The sequence below is a fragment of the Nematolebias whitei genome, chromosome 3, assembly GCF_014905685.2.
Source record: "Nematolebias whitei isolate Nwh7 chromosome 3, NemWhi1, whole genome shotgun sequence".
NCBI lineage: Eukaryota > Metazoa > Chordata > Actinopteri > Cyprinodontiformes > Rivulidae > Nematolebias > Nematolebias whitei.
Window position 1 is genome coordinate 54,205,032 of NC_056500.1, and position 21,620 is coordinate 54,226,651.

Genomic DNA, 21,620 nt, shown 5'->3' on the forward strand with positions numbered 1-21,620 from the left:
AAGAATTTAAGTGGAAACTGATCCATAGGCTCAAATGGAGCTTTGATCAGGACCTGCAGGACCAGTATTAAATCCCACTGTGGAACAAGTGGGTGTGAAAACAGGCCTGCGTCTCTGTACCCCTTTTAGAAAACGCTTCATCAGCGGATGATTAAAACCTGTTCTGTCTCAGAAACCTTCGTGTCAGGAAGAGATGGCTGCAGCGTACGTTTTAAACGTGCTGGATGCAAATTTATGTCCATCAGCTGCTGCAGAAAGGACAGCATGCCACCTAATGGACATGAGGTGGCCTCTATACCCTTCTCTGTACACCAGCGCTGAAAAGCTGTCCGCTTTGATGTGTACATCGCTGTGGTAGATGCAGCACGTGAAACCTGAATTGTGCGCACTACATCCTGTGTGCGACCCATCCTCTCTAAGTGGATCCGTTCAGCGGCCAGACCCACAGGTGCTGGCCTATTTCTGGGTAACTCCTGGTCGCTCTGCCTGCCTGGAGGAGAGCGTCCTCCCTCCACGGCAGTTTCCACGGGCACCCCGACAGCAGGCGTTGCAGGGCTGGGAACCATGGTGTGCTCACGTGTTGGGGGCCACCAGGAGAGCTGTCAATCCCTCCTCCTGAATTCGGTTCAAGAACCGTAAAATCAGAGGAGGTGGAGAAAAACGCGTACAGAAGCATTTTGGGCCATGAGCTGTGGGCAAACGCATCCACCCCAGCGGTGGTTCGTCTCGTGGGCTCAGAGAAACGCATAATTGACACTGAGCGTTTCTCGTGTCACAAACAGGCCCACAGCTGCTATATCAATCTGAGACAAAATGCTCCGTCAGAGGATGATTAAAGGTTGTTCTGTCTCCGACAACTTTGAGACAAGAAGAAAACATGGCTGCAGCATACAATAATCGTGCTGGACAACAGATTTCTGTCCATTGACTGCTGCAGAAAAGGACAGCATGTCGTCCAGTGGACATGAAGTGGCCTCTACGCCTTTATCTGTACCGCAGTGCTGAAAAAACTGACCACTTGATATGAGTAGTGCTGTGGTGGTTGCAGCACGTGAATCCTGAATCGTATGCACTACATCTTGAGCGAAAACCATCTCCTCAAAAAGATCCACACAGCGGCCAGACAACAGGTGCTGGCCTATTCTGATTAATTCCTGATCGTTCCTCCCGCCTGGAGGAGAGCATCCTCCCTCCACGGCAGGTTCCACGAGTGCCCTGATAACAAATGTCATAGGCTTGGGAACCATGATGCGTTCACGCACTTGGGGCAGAGGAGCTGCCAGTCCCTTCTCCTGAGCTCGGTTCAGAAAACCGTGATATCAGAGGGAGAGAAGAAGATGAAAAGGCATTTTGACCACAGGCTGTGAGCAGGCACGTCCAGCCAGCGGTGGATCGTCCCGTGGCTCCACGATAATTATAATTGACATTGAGCGTTCTCTCATGTTGCTACACGTCCACAGGCACTGGCAGGATTTCTACCGTGTCTGAGCCATAGCTGTGGGTGGAAGGTCCCAGGTCCCCGTGCCACAAAGGACCGTCTTTGGACATCACATCCGCCCCCTGTTCGGAATACATGAGATGTACCCACTCCAATGGAGAGCAGATTGGGTGTGCCCCACACAGCATCTGTCTCACAATGTGGCACATGGGATGAGCGCATACATCTCCTGCCAGTATGTATGCAACAGTCACTGCTGTCTGTGTGAATCAAAAAACCCTGATGATTCTGCAGCTCAAGGTCAGTGTTGAGTCACATTCAAAGAATCCTTGCGACCCTCCAAAAACATTTAAATGAGCTGCTGTGTGGAGAACCACAGCGCCCCCACAGCTTGTTAAATGTGTGTGCCTCTGTGAGAAACTGACATGTGTGACGTAGGTCTGCTGACAGAAAACAGCTGATATCACTCAACCGGTTCACGTGAGTTGCACTGCTGCCACCTGTCTGTACAAACTGCTCAGCAGCAGCAGGTGTCCAGATAAAGCAGAATTAAAGCGGCTCAAGCGGCTCGGGTGCATAATGGAGTGTTGTTTCTCACAGTTCAGAAATTGACAATCTAGAATAAATCTCATCTTTCCAGTTCATTGGGACCAGGAAGTGATGAGAGAGGGACCTTGCATTTTCCTCTCCTTTTGAGACTCTAGAAATTACATTTAAAACAGAATTTCCTGAGCTTCTGCGAGAGGGGACGAGATCTGTTCATAAATGACAGAAAAAATGTCACAGAGTTCCTCCACACCGGGATTTGAGCTGAACTGCAGCGTGAATCCCCGGATGAAAACGGTTCGCCCATCCGTCTGGAGAGCGCGTTCATTGCCACCCGTTTATAAGTTATAAAGCGGGCACGCATTTATGCTGTGAAACTCACATGCGTGCTGATGTGAGCTGGAGTGCGCTGAGTGAGAAAGAAAAACACGCACGTCCCCGAGCATGCAAGACGTTGTGTGGAAGCAGCTCATCTGTGTTGTGTTCACATTGTGTGCAGCTGCTCCGTGTAAACGCTAGGGAAGGGGGTGCACGTATGAGCCGACGTGCCCTGAAGGGTCGTGTGTGCACGTCCTCATTCCTGCGACGCCTTAAGCCAGGATTGCCGTGGGGGCGCGCGTTGGCACTGGTGCGGTCAGGAAGCAGCGCGCAGCATCGGTGGAGCGAGGTTACCACTGGCTCGGTCTGCAGAAACACGTTCATTGTTGGCTGCGAATCACGTGAACTTTTGAGTGATTCCACGAGCTGCAATATTAATTCAGAAAACCTTCTTCAAGGATGTATGAGCTGAGCCGCTGAGAGGCTCGTGAAAGCTGCAGACGCCACGGGAGCACGCGTTGGCACTGGTGCGGTCAGGAAGCAGTGCGCGGCATTGGTGGAGTGAGGCTACCACTGGCTCGGTCTGCAGAAACACGTTCATTCTTGGCTGCAAGTCACGTGAACTTTTGAGTGATTCCAAGAGCTGCAGTTGTAGATGAACATATATCTGTGATATATTCATAAATTAAACGGATTCTTTCATTTTTCTGGACTGAGTTCTATCGTGCATTGAATAATTAAATGTAACGTGAGACGTTAATTTTCTTTGACCCATCAAATGAATGCGGTCATTTATTAACAGAATCAAAGTTTAACATCAAACATTTACATTGAGTTCCATCAAGTTGTTCTAATTGTGCGCCAATAATTGGATTTGTTCAAATATATAAAGCTCCTTGGATGATGTCATCTACTGACTGGGAGTCAAAAAGGTCAACGTTTTCGTCTTCTGCTGCCATTATCTTCTATTTAAAAATTAAATAGGAAGATGTAGTGTTTTAGGTGGTAAAACAAATCAGAAAAGTTTCCTTTTCCTGATATAATTACGCTTATTTAGTGTTCTAGCAATTAAACGTGTATTATCTCTTCAGCAAATGAGTAAACTTTATCAACTCTGTGAATATCCGGACTGTATCTTTAAAAAGTTTCTAATTTTTCATTTTGCACCTCCGTTTGAGGAATTATCAGTGAATGAAAAATGTCTTGGTAAATGCCTTTCTTGCATAAATACCTTTAACACTTTTTAAATGCAAGATAACAGTAATAATTCAGCTTGAAGAACGTTTATTAACTCAAAAATGCTTCTGACAGAAATAAAACACGTGTAATTTCACCTAAATATCCTAAAAACGAAGTGAAACTGTGATTTCAAGTTTCCAACAGGAGGTGGCAGTATAACCTTATTTTATTTTAACCCTGACACTGTTAGTGACGACCAGTAGGAGTCGCGATGACTTCCTGTGGCTTTGGTGACATCCGGTCGTTAGCTGTTAGCTTAAAATTAGCATCGGCTAGTGTGGTCCAAAAACACCATTTAATGACGGATTTAAAACTTAAACGTGGCAAAGTTTCAGCGATTAGGCTTCAAAGAAACGGAGCAGCGGATCAGAACCAACTTTAAAGCGTTTTTCAACTTTAAACAACAGATTGAAATTCCCTATGAAGACGAGCTTCATTTCCGGGTCACGTGACTGAATCTACCAATGACAGAACAGCAACGGGGGTGGGTTTTACGACCTGACATCAGAGGAAGTGACGACAGACACATCTCTCAGCGAATCAGGGCGTTTCAAACAACGGTATTCGACCAATCGCCGCTCGCTATTTCAGCTAGCGTGTTAGCATTTAGCTTGAACATTCCGGTCAACTTTCGTCATGAAAACTTTCAAAATGTACTATTTTCTGTTAAAAATGTGGCTAATCAACTCTCAAAGCTTCACTGAGACGGCGCTCAGTCCTTAAAAACGTCTCTCCATCCATTTAAAACACTCGTTCGAACTTATCAGAACCGAGCCGGACCAGAACCAACTTTAAAGCGTTTAAACAGAATCCACGTTTTTCACAGCTCATCAGCTTTTTACACACAACAGACGTACATTTCAGCTTTAAAATGACACGTTGACATTACTTTCAGCTTTCAAAACACCACAGCGACAGAACCTTGCTGTATTTTCTCTGAGCACCGCAGCTGCGTTTCACACAGCTTAACAAAAATCTTCACTTTTCATGCCAACATGATAAATTCAATTGTTACACGAATAACAGTCCATTCATGAACCTGTTACGGGCCACCAGATGTAGATGAACATATATCTGTGATATATTCATAAATTAAACGGATTCTTTCATTTTTCTGGACTGAGTTCTATCGTGCATTGAATAATTAAATGTAACGTGAGACGTTAATTTTCTTTGACCCATCAAATGAATGCGGTCATTTATTAACAGAATCAAAGTTTAACATCAAACATTTACATTAATTTGGCAAATTGATTTCAACAACAGCTTAATTAATTAGCTTCACAACTAGGAAACCATAAACATGGTATCCTTGCAGCTTTACAACAGACATTTCTGAAAATATCTGGATTAATTGCTGGCAAGATAGAAAAGTTTTAAAGATGGGAAATTGAGGGAGTTTAAAGAGAGAGAGAAGATGGATGAGGGGTTGTTATGTGTCGGTATCAGAACGGCACGCTCCGTTAAGATCTCAGCTTCCTCCTCGGTACACTTAGGTAGTGTCAATCAACTCTTTACCTGTAGAAGGTGTCTCCACTGGTACGGAGTTCCATTTAACGCACCCTTTCAGCGTCTCCGTAGGAACAGCTGTGAATCGTCCGAAGTAGTGCCGGTATTCTGTCCGACACAGGTTCAACCCACTGGTGGACTCACAAGAGGAGTAAGTCCGTCAGAGGCTCCACTCAGATGTGGAAGATTTCATAATTCCCACAAGACTTGGAAGAACTGCGGATCATGTCTGAACCTCCTGTTCTCTCCAGCACGTCTTCTGTTCGGTTTTGCTCTCCGAACTGAACTGCTCTCCCACCGCACACGACTGCCTGGAACTAGGAAGTGCCGACATTTAAAGAGTTCTATTTCCGGTTCATTTGGGAAGTCCTGATTGGCTGAAATAGCTAATCAGGGGTGTGTTTTTGTGACGCAAGAGGTCACTAGAAGTCAGAAAAACAGAAAATTGTTTTGGAACGGACAGAAGATGTTTTTGAGACAGACGAGAGAAATGTTTAGGCGAGTTGGGGGAAAACAGGTGCCAGCTTCTCTATTTACGTCTGAGAGGATATAAAAACATGACAGTTCGTTCCAACAACTTGTTTTCTTGCCTCCAACCTTGGACCAACTTACACTTGCTCATTTCAGACAGAAAATCAGAAAATGCATGAATTACTCCGTAACACATTCTAACTTGATTTCTACTTTGAATGAGGATTAAAAAATCACTAATACTGTTTCACAGTTGATTTAAAATGAGTAGTTCACTTCAACATTTAAAAATGGTTTGAACTAAACACACTTTGATTATCAAGACATTTGTAAGATAGTAATGATAATAGAAAAAGAGAGTGTTCTTTCAATTGATCAGTGCAAGACACTTAGAAAGACTCTGGATGAACTTAATCTTGTGTTTCTGGACTCAAATCAATGTTCTTGTCCCAGGAAGGCCCTCAAGGTCAGGATTTGACCTGAGGCTTAGTTCACTACACAGTATTAATTCAGAAAACCTTCTTCGAGGATGCTGGAGCCGAGCCGCTGAGAGGCTTGTGAAAGCTGCTGATGCCGCAGGAGCGCGTGTTTGACACCACTGCGATGAAAAAAAAACGTGTGTCGCTTCTGCCGAGAGCGAGATACATTGCTTAGCTCATACCGCGGTCTCACGTTAACGTTGACGTGAACGGCGGGCGCTGAGAGCTGCGTGTGCGCTTTCATGCCGCGGGAGCGCGTATCGGCACCGCTGACAGTGAATGAAAACAACATGAAAAAGGCTCATTCGTGATGAGTGTGTGTGTGATGGGGCCGCTTGTCAGATAAACCATGCTGACAGCCTGGCTAAAGGACACTTCATCATAAAATGATGTTATTTCACATCGTGTCATCAACACACCTCCAGCAACCCGACACCCGGTTACCTTCCCTTGAGCTCTGTTTGTTGTCCTAGAGGGCCCCCTGTTGGCGAAGTCCGGGAAAAAAATGAACTTCCGGATGCCGGGGACGTCTGACGGGAGGGGCTGGCGTAGCAGAGCTGGGGAGGCGTTGTGCAGCCGTGGAGCATCTTGAAATGATCTCTCGCTGATGAAAAGAGGACCTCCAACAAAGCTCCTGCAGCTCTCCTGAGAGGAAGGTGGAGTGACGAGCCAGGAGAACCTCTGGGACCTCGTTCTCCGGCTGTGATGCAGGGCGGCAGACAGCAAAAGAGGCGCACCAGTTTAGGATGACGTCAGCTGCCCTGTAGACGGAGCGTACTGCAGGGGCCGGCAGCGTCGTTAGCAAGCAGCCGCTACGAGAGTGGAAGAGCCGAAGGACAGAGGGCCACGTCTCTTCCCGCCTCTGAACGTGTACGCCAACAGCGTAACGTGTTGTTCACTGCGGCCGTGTGGAACACATGCTGGTGAGCTCAGTTGGAGAGCGGTGTCACCGTCTCGGTTATGCTAACCGGAGGCACGGGACGCTGGTCCACCTCGACATCTTACTCCAATGAAGCCTCCGTCAGGCTTGGCTCCAGGTGGCACGGAGGGACTTTCTGCTCAGTGAACCCCTGCTCTGGAGATGGGTGCGGACTGTGGAGACCGGCTCCCCCAATCTACCAGGAAAGAACCGTCTGTGGCCTCGCCCGTAGGACGTCCTGTTGGAACATGAGGCCATATGGATCAAGACGGTGAGCCGGAATGGAACCCAGTAAACAATCTTCCCACCGGATCATCCGAACTGGCGGGAAAGGCGTGGGACATAAAAAAGGGGTCCCTTCATGTCAGCCGCCTCCTGGGTTACGCCGGGCAACCCCTGAGGGCGCCGTCGGCCGGGAACGGTGTGATCGCCGATGCGAAACAGGTGGGATGGGGTGGGGTGAACATTCACTCAGCCCCCCTCCACCAACACTACGCTCTCCAGGAGGGAATGAGCAGCGGGGGGCTGCAGCTGAGCGCCGCCTGTCCTGGAGGAACCATCCGATTCGCTCCGAGGGTCGGCGATAAGAGGAAAATTACAAGATGGCGTTGTCCAGCGTGTAGTGACCTGTCACTGAGAAATATTCCTCGGCGCTTACCTTGAAATAAGACTGCTCATCAGCTTCTCCTCGGGGAGGAGAACTCACCGGACGACCGGAGGTCGACTGCCGGGCCAAGCATTCTTAACAAAGGTTGGTCATCTACACAACTTTCCTTCTTTGTTCTTCTGACAGTGCTATTAGCTCGCTGAAGAAAAAATGGGAGCCAATTTCCCGCTCTTAACAGAATTTATACGGACCGGGTGGGGCCCACACAGCAGGTGGGCGTGGACTAAATTTTTCAGTGTAATGCTCCGCATAATGGGATAAACCCACTAAGCGACAGCCTTAAAGGGCGAAGCCTATATGAAATAGAACCTAAAGTTTGTCCTTCTTCCATTTATGTTTGGCTTTCCATAGTTTTGTTCTACCTCATGTACCACATGTGATGTGAATGACAATAAAAATCCTTGTATCCTTGTTTCATGTGAACCAAATAAACCGCTTTAAAATTTCCCAGATTGAAGATGTTTTAAGACAACTGCATTCCACTCTGGTGTTAATCTACTTGCATCTTGACTAGCTGTTAGCTCAACAGTGCTATCAGATTTAATCTCTATAGTTCAAAACTGAAGCCATTCAAAACGCTATCGATAACAGGTAAGATATTAATTACGCATAACCCTCCCACAGAGCCTGACTTCAGCAAGAATATGAAACATTGCCTTTAAATCAATGTTTTAAAGCTGTTGAAATCATGTTACAAAGGTAATTTTTAGAACGTCCTCATTGTGCTTCACAAGCAAAACAACACACCATGAAAATAATACCAAAGCAAATGTAAACCTTCACAGTGATGTCTGTTTGGCCCTGAGAAAGTTTGCTTTGTGTCTTTGGTTGACACAGAGCAAACAGCAGGTCTTCATTCTCTCACTCCAGATTGTCTGCACAATGTTGGCAATGCCATGTTTTACATTTCCCTCCACTTGTTGTGGTGCCACGAGACTGAATCAAAGCCTGATTAGACTCTTGTTTCCTAACATGCTTCATTAATTGAGATGAGAGGGAAAAAGCAGATCAGCAGCATGAGAAGCAGCAGAGAAAAGTACATGCAGAGCTTTAGATAACCAGATGAAGCCTACTTGCTGGACTCCTGATCCGCTGGTTGCAGTCATATTCCTTGCAGACTCCTTTACGCCACAGCTCTGAATGTTTGACAACCTGTTTTGTAGCTCTTAAAACATGAGGATTTAATGGAGGTTCTCACCAAAGTCACACAGCTTGAGGATGTCATCGGAGCTGATGAGAAGGTTTTCTGGCTTTATGTCTGAAGACGAAGAACACAGATGGGGAGTGAGCTGACCAGGACATCATTGTTACATTAACACGTTAATTTTGGCCACTCATGGCCATTCATCTTGTTAACAAATATCAGATCTTCAAATCAGAAAAATTACAATACCATAACACAATTGCAAAGTTTGTAAAGGAAGACTATAGTTCATCCACCAAACAATTTCATGTGTGCCCATGTGTACTATAGGCCTTTGGATGTCTGCTCTGTTGCTGGTGTGCCAAAGGCTCACATGGGCCATCTGCTTTAAAGGTGGCCTGCCAGTTATTCCACAAAAGCTTTATTTCTGAACAACATATAGTTTGGATATAAATCATCTAGCAACATTTTTAAAACTTACATTATATAAGATAGAGAAAATGTTAGTTTTTAAATTTTACAGCTACATTTATTTTTAAAAGCTGCTTCTGAGAACATTAGCTCAGATTGTGATGCACTCTCTGGAGAGCTCTTGAGCAGCTTTCAGCCTAGAAACCCTCTTTTCTGCCCCTACTATCAGCGGCTCCTCATGTGTTTATATTATGAGCTCAAAAAACAACATTGAAATTACCTCTGTGAACAATATCATGCTTATGGCACCAGTGAATAGCTTTGATTAACTGGAAGATGTAGCTGCATACTTTCTCAGTTGGCACACCAGTGGGTAACTCCTCAAGCAGCTCAAGCATGTTCTAAAAAAGGAAAGTAGAAATCACTAAATTATGTCAGCAGGCAAAGACGTTGAAGAGTCAGAAGACTGCAAAAGCCATGTTTAAACGGCTGAAGCCGACCTTCTCCATATACTCAAAGACGAGGTATAGTTTTCCTCTTCTTCGAAAGGCCTCTTTAAGCTCAACAATATTCTCCTGCTTGAGGGTGCGGAGCATCTTAAGCTCTCGTAGTGTTGTTTCTTTAACCTCCTCATTTTCTGCATGAAGGTGAGACAGAGAGAACAAATCAGGAACATGTTGGGCTTCCATGTAGAGATTAATATAGAATGCAGGCAAACAGAATCAAACAGGAGGGACTGCATCAATTTGGAAGTCATTGGCATTCACTTGTGAACTCTTACCTTCACTGTCCTTAAATTTCTTTATGGCTACAATTTCATTGGTCTCCTGCAAATGAAAATAACATGGCAAGTTGAAAAAAATATCAACCTTGTTTCTTGCAGTAAACACATGGTCTTGACTCTTCTTCTTACCCACAACAACTGAATAAGTTTGAAATACTTTGAACCAAATTTTCTCATTTTGTACATCTTGCTGCAAAAATGTCCAACTAAAAAAATTAGTTATGCTATTTTATAGACCCGACCGATATATTGGTAGGGCTGATAATTTATGCCGATATAGGTGTATGGGGACTTATCGTATCGGTGATAATCGTCTCATTATGCGCCAATATAAGCACTTCTAATTTGCACCCCTAAAATGCTGGAACCAGCCGTAATTGAACAATGTATCCAGCAGAGGGCGCATGGAAAATACTTTCAAGTCATTGCCGTTCACTTAAGTTTAACTTTCAGCACAGACAAAGCAGCGAGCAACTGTAGCATATTTTGCTGAACAGAGCATGGTAAGTTTGTTTAACTGATCAGTAAAATAAAAAGAATAACAATAATAAATTATCTTCAATCCTCCAACCAGCTTGCCCTTAGCTACATGCCTCTCAAGTTAACAAGCTAATGTTTAGATAACCTAGCATAGGCTATTGCACTGGAAAACTTTATCCAGAACAACAAATCTAATGTAGCAGCAAATATCAGTGTCGTCCTCAATGAAATGCATTGTTTGTCTGAAATCTTTATTTCTCTGCAAAGACAAATAAACTCCACTGTGGTCAATACTAATTAGGCCTTTATCATAACGTGACTGACTGCTTAAACAATGAACAGTACGGTGGCCCTAAGGTGTAAATGAACAACATTTGAAAAAAACGGAATTACATTTGAAAAAGTATAAAAAAACAACAAAATCACAACATTTGAAAAAACTGAATTAAATTTTGAAAAAAAAAAAAAGAATTAAGCCCCCAGTATACTGCCGCGTACATCCAAACGCAGAGGTACGCAGAGGTACGTGTGTACCCCCCAGCGTACCCTCCGTGCAAAGCTCAAATTTTTATGACCGCATACGCGTACGCGGTGTTGCACAATAAACTGCCCAGCGACGGACTGTTTTGTATGCGACGACACCAATGTATTAAATTTCCCTTCTTCATCCCTGATCTGGCCTTTTCTTTAGTTTTTTTGCCAAGAGGCAGTGATCTCTTCATCCTCCGTTGATGCCATGACTGAAATGGTGAGAAATGGAGGAATTTGTCACGAGCGAATAAAACTCAGGTCCAGCATGGCTGCAGGAGGGTCTGGAGATTTCCTAGTGGGCTGGTTTGATATGTGGGCTGTAGAGCCAGCGCTCTCTGTTTTTTTAAATTTTTTAGATCTTTTCATTAACAACATATAAACACAGAACCCGCTGCGGCGGAGGCTGCCAGCGCTCGCTTTCTTTTCTTTTTTCCAACCTGTCAATCAATTCAGTAGGCGTGTCAGCAAATGACCAATTGGCAACCTCAATTTGTCCCGAAGGTAAACGCCCCTTGTCTGTGAAGCTGCTCTGCAGCTGCTCGGGGTGTACGCTGGAGTATGAAGTCTGAACCCCCTGCGTACAGTACACGCGTACGTATGCGTGAACGGACGTACACGGCAGTATACTGGAGCCTTTACATTTGAAAAAATGGAATTACATTAAGTCAAAGAGGAAGATTTTTCTTTTTTATTTTATTAACAGCATAAAACCGAACAACAGAACAATATACAATACATCCTGATGCATGCTCAATAATCCAGGTAGAAAAATCTACAAAAGTTAAGTCAGGTCCTCTGGAGGCCTCCGTGTTCAACTGTCCCCCTCTTACAAGTCAAGTCAAGTCACATTTATTTATATAGCACATTTAAAACAGTAACTGTTATCAAAGTGCTTACCAAAAAAGATCACAGCATCAAATATTAATAACAACATATTAAAGCAACATGAATAAAAGCATAAAAACATGAAATATAATGAGAAACAACAAAATACTAAATCAAATCACACTGTGTTAAATGTCAGGGAGTAAAAGCAAAATGGATGAACACAATCATCAACAACGAAATACCCAATGAGATCACACTGTGTTAAATGCCAATGAGTACAGATGTGTTTCGAGGAGAGATTTAAAAATAGAGACTGAGGTGGCCTGTCAAATGTTGATGGGCAGATTGTTCCAGAGTTTAGGGCCCATGACTGAAAACGCCCGATCTCCTCTGAGCTTCAGCTGGTTTTTGGTACGGCCAAAAGCAGCTGGTCTGATGATCTCAAGGCCAGAGAAGGAGTATAAGGATGAAGAAGTTCGGTCCACAGCATAAAGCGTTACAGTAGTCCAGCCGGGTTGTAATAAATGCATGGACTAATTTTTCAAGATTGGATCTGGACAGCACGGACTTGAGCTTAGCTATCTGCCTTAGCTGAAAGAAGCTTTTTTGAAGAACAGAATTTATCTGCTTATTAAACTTAAAGTCTGAGTCTAAAACTAACCCGAGATTGGTAACAGACTGTTTTAGAGATGGCTGTAGAGAGTCCAGGTTTGCAGGATCAATGACAGTGGCGGAGCTAGGGTTAAACACAATGACCTCAGTCTTCTGTTAATTAAAACTTAAGAAGTTTGCAGCCATCCAAGTCTTGATGTCAACAAGACATTTTAACAAAGGGCGAATGGAGGAGGAACTGTTAGGTGTTAACGGCAGATAAATCTGAGAGTCATCAGCATAACAATGAAAGGAAAGACAATGTTTCCTCAGGATAGACCCTAAGGGGAGGAGATACAATGAAAACAGAAGGGGTCCAAGATGGAGCCTTGCGGGACCCCGCAGGAAAGAGGCACTGAAGTAGATAGAGTATTAGCAAAATTAACACAGAAACTCCTGTCATTCAGGTATGAACGGAACCATTCTAACACTGCACCAGTAATCCCAACCCAGTGTTCTAGCCGGGATAAAAGGATACTGTGCTCCACAGTATCAAATTCAGCGGTAAGGTCAAGGAGTACCAGGACTACAGACTGACCAGAGTCATTTGCCAGAAGAATGTCGTTGCAGACCCTAACTTAAGGGGCCGTTTACACGGCGCGTATTTTGAGTGCATCCGCAGCTTTCTCTCTGTGGTTCTGCTGATCATTTACACGACACCAGTGGCCCCCCTCTTTGAATCCGGAGGTTTCTGAACCCACCTTCCAGAGTGGAGGTTTTTCGCTGACCCCCTGCTGATAATGTAAACATCTCCTCTGAGGCTTTGTGTTAAACCACATACGCATGCGCGGACAGACACTATATTTCTATAAACATGGCAACAGATACACTGCTTTCTGAACTAAGACTGATGAGATATATTTTAATCTCGTAGTTAATCTACATCAGATTCCAGGTGCTGTGACCAACATCTGTGTTGGAAGACACAGTCTGATCCAGTTGTAATGTTGCTGTTTATAGAACGTGGCTTATAGAACGTGGCACGCGCACACATCGCGCTGCACTATAACATCTAAATGTAATAATAATAATAATAATAAACAGTATTTATGGTAGTGTGAGATATAATGAAGCTCTGAGCTAAATGAAGCTATCTGGACATTATGTAATTCAAATTTAAAATGATGCTAAACATATAGCGTGAACACTAAAGTTGAAAATGAAGACATCAGGTTTAATTTTTATTTATTTATTCAACACCACAAACTATATGTCACATAAACACTGATAATTAAACTGAACACACTATTAAAAACAGGTTAACTGAACTTGAATGGATTAAATAAAAGAAACGAGGGGAATTTTTAACAAATAGTTCATCCACATCTCTCTTCGACGTCCTCCTGTACTGCATCTGGGCCGAGCCTCGTTCAGAACCGGTCCGCCTGGTGGAAGGACAGCTCCTTCTTCTTTCAGGAAAAAATAAAAACTCAGTTGGTTGTTTTGTAACCGAAGTAAACACAATCTAACATTATTAAGAACGTTGATTTACTTGCTGTAAAACAGGTACTGATTATCATGGAGTAAAGTCCGACATTGACTCGGTTCTGGTTCACTCAGCGACCGGTGTGGAGCTGTTAGACAAAGCGGTCCTGCTTGGCGTCAAATCTGTCGACTCTTATCCAAAATCCAGCTTTAACTTGTTGTTAGCTGAGCTTTTTAGCTCACAGGAAAAGAGCGTGCCGAGGCAGCACGCATGCGCATTAGGTGAAGGTACAAAATTCACAGCGCCATCTAATGACCCGGCATGGTAACTACAGCAGATTCGGGAGGGCGGGGAGGAATCCTCCGGATGCATGTAAACCCAAAATCCGACCGTGTCAACGCAAATCTTTTCCTCTAATTAACATATGAAAAAAAAATACGTTTCCCACCATCGTGTCTGTGTAAATAGGGCCTAAGGCTGTTTCGGTGCTGTTACAATGCTGTTATTGCTAGTATCACTCAGCCCCCTGTAGATAGCAAACAGCCATCAGTGTGCTAACGATCCATTGTTAGGCTGATGGTCCTCCTTTATCATGTGAACAGCTAGTTTTTAATGTCAACAACAAACTGGTTGATCCACTATGACAAGGTGCTATTCATAAGACTGTGCTGAATACAGCTCCTCAGACTGAAAAAGTCTTTCGGATGAAAGACGAAACGTTTGTACAATTTTATTCATTTTTTGTTGTTGTTTTTTGAACATCCAGAGGACCTGACACTTTTTTAGAATATACAGTACACACACATCTCCGTTGTGTGTGTACTGTATATTGTTCTGTTGTTGTCATGATCAGCGGCCCCTGCTGGCCCCCCATCTGCTCACTTCCCTGCCCCTTCATGACATGCCATGTTTTCTGCCCTTCTCCTTCATGTTTTGTTTATCCCTCAGCTCCTGTCATTGCTCACATCTGCTCCTGTCAGTTAACAGTTCACCACACCCCCTCAGCCTATCACAGCAATCAGCCCTGATTCCACTCACCTGTTCAGCTCATCTGGTTCATCTGCTCTGCACCCTTTATAAGATCCATTTTCCCTCTCCACCAGTGCGAGATTATTACACCTTCCATGGTCCCTGATTTTCAAGCCTTCACAGTTTCATGCCTAGACCTCAAGCCTTGCTCTCTGGATTATTGACCTCACGCCTGCCTTCTGGATTTCCCGTTTTTTTGCCTGCTCCTCACCTGGTTCTGTTCTGCCTCTCTGACCACGGTAACGACCTCCTCTTTTCATTGCCCCACTGTTCATAGCATTAAAGGCCTTCCTCTGCAGCTGCCAGCAGCCTTATTAATAAAAACTGTTCTTGTTTTTTTGCACTCCTGTAGCTGGCTTATTTTGAATCCAAAACCTTGGTTTGTGACAGTTGTTCAGTTTTATGCTGTTAATAAAGTTAAAGAAAAAAAAAACTTCCGCTCTGTCTTAATGTAATTCCGTTTTTTCAAATTAAATTACGTTTTTTCAAATTTTGTTCATTTACACCTTAGGGCCACCGTAGAACAGGGAAGGGCGTTTTTTTGTTTTTGTTTCTTTTGGTAACACGTGATAACTTTATGGCGAATAGTGGAGAATAGAAAATGTGAACACACGTTAGGAAGACTGTTTTTATGACCAGTGCATCGCTTGTAAACCTACAGTTCAGGTTTAGTTTGTCATATGTGTGTTCAGTTTAATTATCAGTGTTTGTGTGACATACAGTTTGTGGTGTTGAATAAATAAATAAAAATTAAACCTGATGTCTTCATTTTCAACTTTAGTGTTCACGTTATATGTTTAGCATCATTTTAAATTTGAATTACATAATGTCCAGATAGCTTCATTTAGCTCAGAGCTTCATTATATTTCACACTAACATAAATACTGTTTAATATTATTAAACTGTTGTTATTTAGCACATTTATGTTCTAGTGCAGCGCGACGTGTGCACGTGCCTCGTTCTATAAAGAGTGATATTAGAACTGGATCAGATTGTGTCTCTTCCAACACAGATGTTGGTCACAGCACCTGGAATCTGACGTACATTAACTACGAGATTAAAATATATTCCATCAGTCGAGGTTCTGAAAGCACTGTGTCCGCCGCCATGTTGATAGAAATATAGCATCTGTCCACGCATGCGTGTGCGCATGTGGTTTAACACAAAGCCTCAGCGGGAGATGTTTACATTATGAGCGGGGGGTCAGAGAAAAAACCTCCACTCTGGAAGGTGGATTCAGAAACCTCTGGATTCAAAGAGGGGGGCCACTGGTGTTGTGTAAATGATCAGCAGAACCACAGAGAAAGCTGCGGATGCACTCAAAATACACGCCGTGTAAACGGCCCCTGCGAGTAGACATAGATTAGAGCTGTCATTTCTAACCCAAACCCAGAGCCCGGTCCCGCCTGACCCAAATTCAGACCGGGCTGGGTCATAATAATGTGCTTAATGTGTGGGCCGGGTCAGTCTTGTGCTTTTTATTGCGTCGGGGATGAGTGCGGCCGACGATCTAGTTATGTCAACATGGCTTGCCATACTATCACCAGCCACACGTGGCCATTTGGCCGCACACTGACCGGCCGGTTGAAAAAGGTGAAAAGTTCAGTTACGCTTCAGATGGACTACTGCCAGCGATCCATCAGCCCAAATGGACGTTCATTCAGCTGCGGAACTCAGCTGACGACCCAAACAGGTGAGATCACAAAATATCCGACATGTCAGAGCAGGGTCCAATGCAAGCAGAAGCAGGGGAAGCATTTAATGCGCTTTGACGGCTCCGATCTTCTGCCCCCTTTACTCAGCCACGCGCATCCGCCAACCATTAATAATAGTCGGTGGTATAAGCAGTCAAAGCTTAATTAAAATTGTCAGAGGTTTTTTCGGGTTCGGACATGTAATTACTGTTAATTTGTTGGATCGGGTGGTGTTCAGAGATGATGGCTGCGGGCTGGGGCCGGGTTGGGTCAGATTTTTTGGACCCGAGTGCAACTATAACATAGATGAAGAATACATCACTATCTGACAGGTACAACTGGAAACGTTTCAGTTAATGCTGACTATCTACTTTGTTGAAGGCTGCAGTAAGGTCCAACAGCAACAAAACTGCTGAATTGCCAAGTATTGACAAGTGTAATTAAAAATTAGTTTTGGGGCTGTGGTATGGGTGTCTTAACTTTCTACAGATGAGTAATTGCCCAAGGCTAAATTCCTTATAAACATGTCTTCTAGATATACAAATGTTTTGCTTACATCATACTGTATATTATATAAAAGGACAACAAAGAAAAACAAATCTAACCTGAAATTTTATATTGTTTAGAAGCGTACGTTTTTGTCAAGGTTTAAAATGCAAAAATAGTGGATGTACTAGAAAAGTTTTTGGGAGTAATTTAGACAGGAGCCGTTATGTCGTGGCTGTTTTAAAAACTTTTTTCACTTTAATGCTGTGAATCGCTCCCAGCTATCGTCTTACCAAATTTCAACACAGTATGTTCTAAGAAGGCTAAATTATAGCCTTTTTTTGGTATGTTGGTAGCTGAGAGTGATCCCAATACATACCAACTGCTCATCAAAAATCCAAAATTTTAGTCAAAACTAAAAGGAAGAAATTATTATAACTCTGTCATATATATAGTCATAGTTGAGTTATAGTCTTTTCTTCCTTTTGAATGCATTTTGAAGCATGCATTCAGTGCATTTGCTTCAAAATGCATTGAATACCTCCTATACTTTAGTACTGTCAGTTCCCATTTATAAGGCAGTATAAGGGTGCAGGAAGCTCATACAAAAACAACACAACACCAGGTCAAAGTCTACAAACGTTTCTATGGAACGTTTTAAGCACTGCATGGAATGCTTGGCTCCTCTTAAAATCTGTACCCTGACTTAGATAAAAAACAATAAATCAGCCTCTAGACTGAGGTGAATATTAAAGTGGAATTTTTACCTTTTAAATAACAAGTCATGTCAGTTGTTTAATAATATGACCAACAAGAAATATTACAAAGAAAGCACAAAAAAAATTATTAAATAATAGGCAACGAATTGCCGTTTTCTAAAGTCGCTTCTTGTTATTTTTTCACAAAGGTGTCTGTGAGAGATGCCCAAATGCCACTAACCCATTTCTCGACATGTCCTACTTAGGGCTGGTATTTCTGCCTATGGCTCAGAGAGCTGTGCTCCAGTTCAGTCCACTCACCCCTCCAACACCCCTCCTCGGAAAGCCAAAGGCAGCATCGCTCTACTCTAACATTGATGAGCGTGCTCAGTAAGCCCTCCTTCCAGCATTGAAACATATGAGATGACAGAGCAGGGTCAGACCTTCCAGTACCAGAGTCAGAGAGTCAGAAAGATTTATTTGTCATACACACCACATGTGGTACATGAGGTGGGACGAAACTACAGTATGTACACAGGGTCCCAGTTACATCCAACAAAAACACAAATTGTAAAGAAAAACATTAGTAAGATTAGTAAATCATGGACTAAGAATCTACTACATTCACTAAACTAAGAATACACAGGACTAAGAATACACTAAGCACTAATAGTACAAGCACAACGCGCCAAAACAACAGCAGCACAAACATGAGTCTGTGTGAGCAGATGAGGACTAATGAATACAGCAACATGATATAATAAGTAGCATGCGATCAGCATCATGGACAGTCAGCAGCACATAACATCCAATTGGCATTACAGTGATTTTTCAGTTTTTTTCACAGTGATTTTCACAGTGATTATTCCTCGTTAGAGATTCATGAGTCAAACAGCTTTGGGTAGAAGCTATTCCTCAGCTTAGTGTTGCTACACTTAAAGCCCCCAGTATACTCCCGCGTACGTCCATTTACGCGTACATACGTGTGTACTGTACGCAGAGGGTTCAGACTTCATACTCGAGCGTACACCCTGAGCAGCTGCAGAGCAGCTTCACAGACAAGGGGCGTTTACCTTTGGGACAAATTGAGGTCGCCGATTGGTCATTTGCTGACACGCCTACTGGATTGATTGACAGGTCGGAAAAGAAAAAAAACGAGCGCTGGCAGCCGCAGCGGTGTTCTGTGTTTATATGTTGTTAATAAAAAGTTCTAAAAAAAATTAAAAACAGGGAGTGCTGGCCCTGCAGCCCACACATCAAACCAGCCCACTAGGAAATCTCCAGACCCTCCTGCAGCCATGCTGGACATGAGTTTAATTCACTCGTGACAAATTCCTTCATTTCTCACCATTTCAGTCATGGTATCAACGGAGGAGGAAGAGATCACTGCCTCTTGGCAAAAAAAAAGAAAAAAAAAAGAAAAGGCCAGATCAGGGATGAAGAAGGGGAATTTAATACATTGGTGTCGCATACAAAACAGTCCGTCGCTGGGCAGTTTATTGTGCGACACCGCGTACGCGTATGCGGTCGTAAAAATTGAGCTTTGCACAGAGTGTACACTGGGGGGTACGCTCGTACCTCTGCGTACGTATGTGCGTACCTCCGCATATGGACGTATGCAGGAGTATACTGGGTGCTTAATGCTCCTAAGCCTTCTGCCTGAGGGGAGTGGGGCAAAAAGTGTGTGTGCTGGGTGAGTGTGGTCCTTCATGATGCAGGTGGCCCTCTTCCTTCATTTGGAGGTGTAGATATCTGTGATGGTGGGGCGACTGACTCCTACATCTTCTGTGCAGCCTTCACCACTAGCTGCAAAGCTTTTCTTTTTGTAGTTGTGCAGCCTCCATGCCACACGTTGATGCTGGAGCACAGGATGCTCTCCACTGCACACCTGTAGAAGGAGGTGAGGACTGAGCTTCCCAGACCAGCTCGCCTCAGCCGTCTGAGGAAGTAGAGTCTCTGATGAGCTTTCTTCATCAGGCTGGTGGTGTTGTTGCTCCAGCTGAGGTTGTCATTCAGGTGCACACCCAAGTACTTTCACAAGCAGAGCATTATGGCTGGCCTTAATGCTCCACTTGATATATAAATTAAATTTTATTAGAATTTGCTTTGGGCTTTTTTCAGATGTAATGGACATAGGGATGAAAAACAAAGAAGAAAACAAGCAAAAAAGTGAGAGAAGGGTTAAAAGGTAAAGAAGGAGATAGGAATAGACGAGAGAGAGAGGGATAAAGAGAACACAAATCAACATCATTGAAGTCTGACTCTAGACCTGCGGAAAAAACAAAAAAACTGACAAAACTGAGAAACCACAACAACAAACATCATATATAATGATGCACCGATCCCTTGTTTTTACTTCCGATCCGATCCGGATACCTAACTCTGAGTATCGGCCGATACCAATCCAGTTCCGATATCAGGATCATCATTGATTTTATATGAGGCTGTAATAATCTCCTCTCAAGTACAATTTGTATAAATATATACATGCATGTCCAAAAAGGCAACTTGAGGTAAGTTTTCTTAATGTTGGATAAATTTTAAAATTAGAATTAAATTCTGCTAACACAAAACATGTTTCTTTTTATTCCTAGTTTTAAAGTGGATATTAAAATGATTAATTTAAGTGATTGTTTAAAGTTATTTTATATTTTTTTTTTAAACATGGGGCAGATATAAGAATTTTTTTCATCTTTCTGCACTCTTTTCATTCAATGTTTTCTTTTTGATGATTAAAAAAAATTATTTTAAATGAATTAATAAATGAATTTAATTAAATAAAATGTTAAATGGCTTTAAACAACTGCTAAGTTCATGACATAAACCAACAGACATGTTCCTGTTTTTAGTATTTTACATCATTTTATAATGTAGCTGTTTATGTTTTTAATATATATAATTTTCAAATCATATGTTTTTTATGATTGTTTACTGTTGTACTGATAAATATCTCCTGGAGGGTAAACTATATCTTGACTGCAAGTATCAAGCTGTGAAATCCTTCGTTTTCTACAACTGATAGTGGTTGGTCATTAATTATGATGAAGTTTAGCAACTTTTGATGCATGCTCAATAATCCAGGTAGAAAAATCAAAAAAAGTTAAATCTGGTCCTCTGGACATTCAAAAAAACAAAACAAAGCAAATCAACAAAAAAAAAATGTAGAAACGTTTCGTCTCTCATCCGAGAGACTTCCTCAGTCTGAGGAGCTGTATTCAGCTCAGTCTCTTAAATAGCACCTTCTCAGAGTGGATCAACCGGTTTTGCTGCTGACAACCTAAACCAGCTGATCACATGCTCAAGAAGGACCATCAGCCTAACAATGGATCATTAGCACACTGATGGCTGTTTACTGTTCACAGAGGGCTGAGTGATACTAGCAATAACAGCATTGTAAGAGGGGGACAGTTGAGCCCGGAGGCCTCCACCCCTGTTTAACGATGGACAATTTCTTTTCACAAAGATGGCCTCCTTTACTCCTCTCTCAAACCATCGTTCCTCTCTGTCCAGGATGTGAACATCTTCATCCCTGAAAGAGTGACCGCTGGCCTGGAGATGAGTGTAGACCACAGAGTCCTGGCCTGATGATGTTGATCTTCTGTGCTGGGCCATCCTTTTGGCCAGTGGCTGTTTGGTTTCCCCGATGTAAGACTGATCACAGCCCTCCTGACACTGAACAGCATACACAACATTACTCTGTTTATGCCGGGGGACTGGATCTTTGGGATGAACCAGTCTTTGCCGTAATGTATTTTGGGGTTTAAAAGCCACTGGGACGTTATGTTTAGAAAATAAACGTCTCAGTTTCTCTGATACTCCCTCAACATATGGAATGACCACTGGTCTGGGTCTGGGTTCCTCCTTTTCACCTG

General features: G+C 43.1%; 1 protein-coding gene across 1 annotated transcript in view; it reads right to left on the reverse strand.

Moving 5' to 3' along the window:
* The window catches only part of LOC119407554 (cyclin-dependent kinase-like 5), a 246,122-nt gene that overhangs the window by 112,214 nt on the left and 112,288 nt on the right, over positions 1 to 21,620 (reverse strand). Inside the window, 4 exon segments of the mRNA XM_037674374.1 lie at positions 8,785 to 8,844; positions 9,422 to 9,542; positions 9,642 to 9,778; positions 9,923 to 9,968. Coding sequence (XP_037530302.1) covers positions 8,785 to 8,844; positions 9,422 to 9,542; positions 9,642 to 9,778; positions 9,923 to 9,968 — 364 coding nt within the window.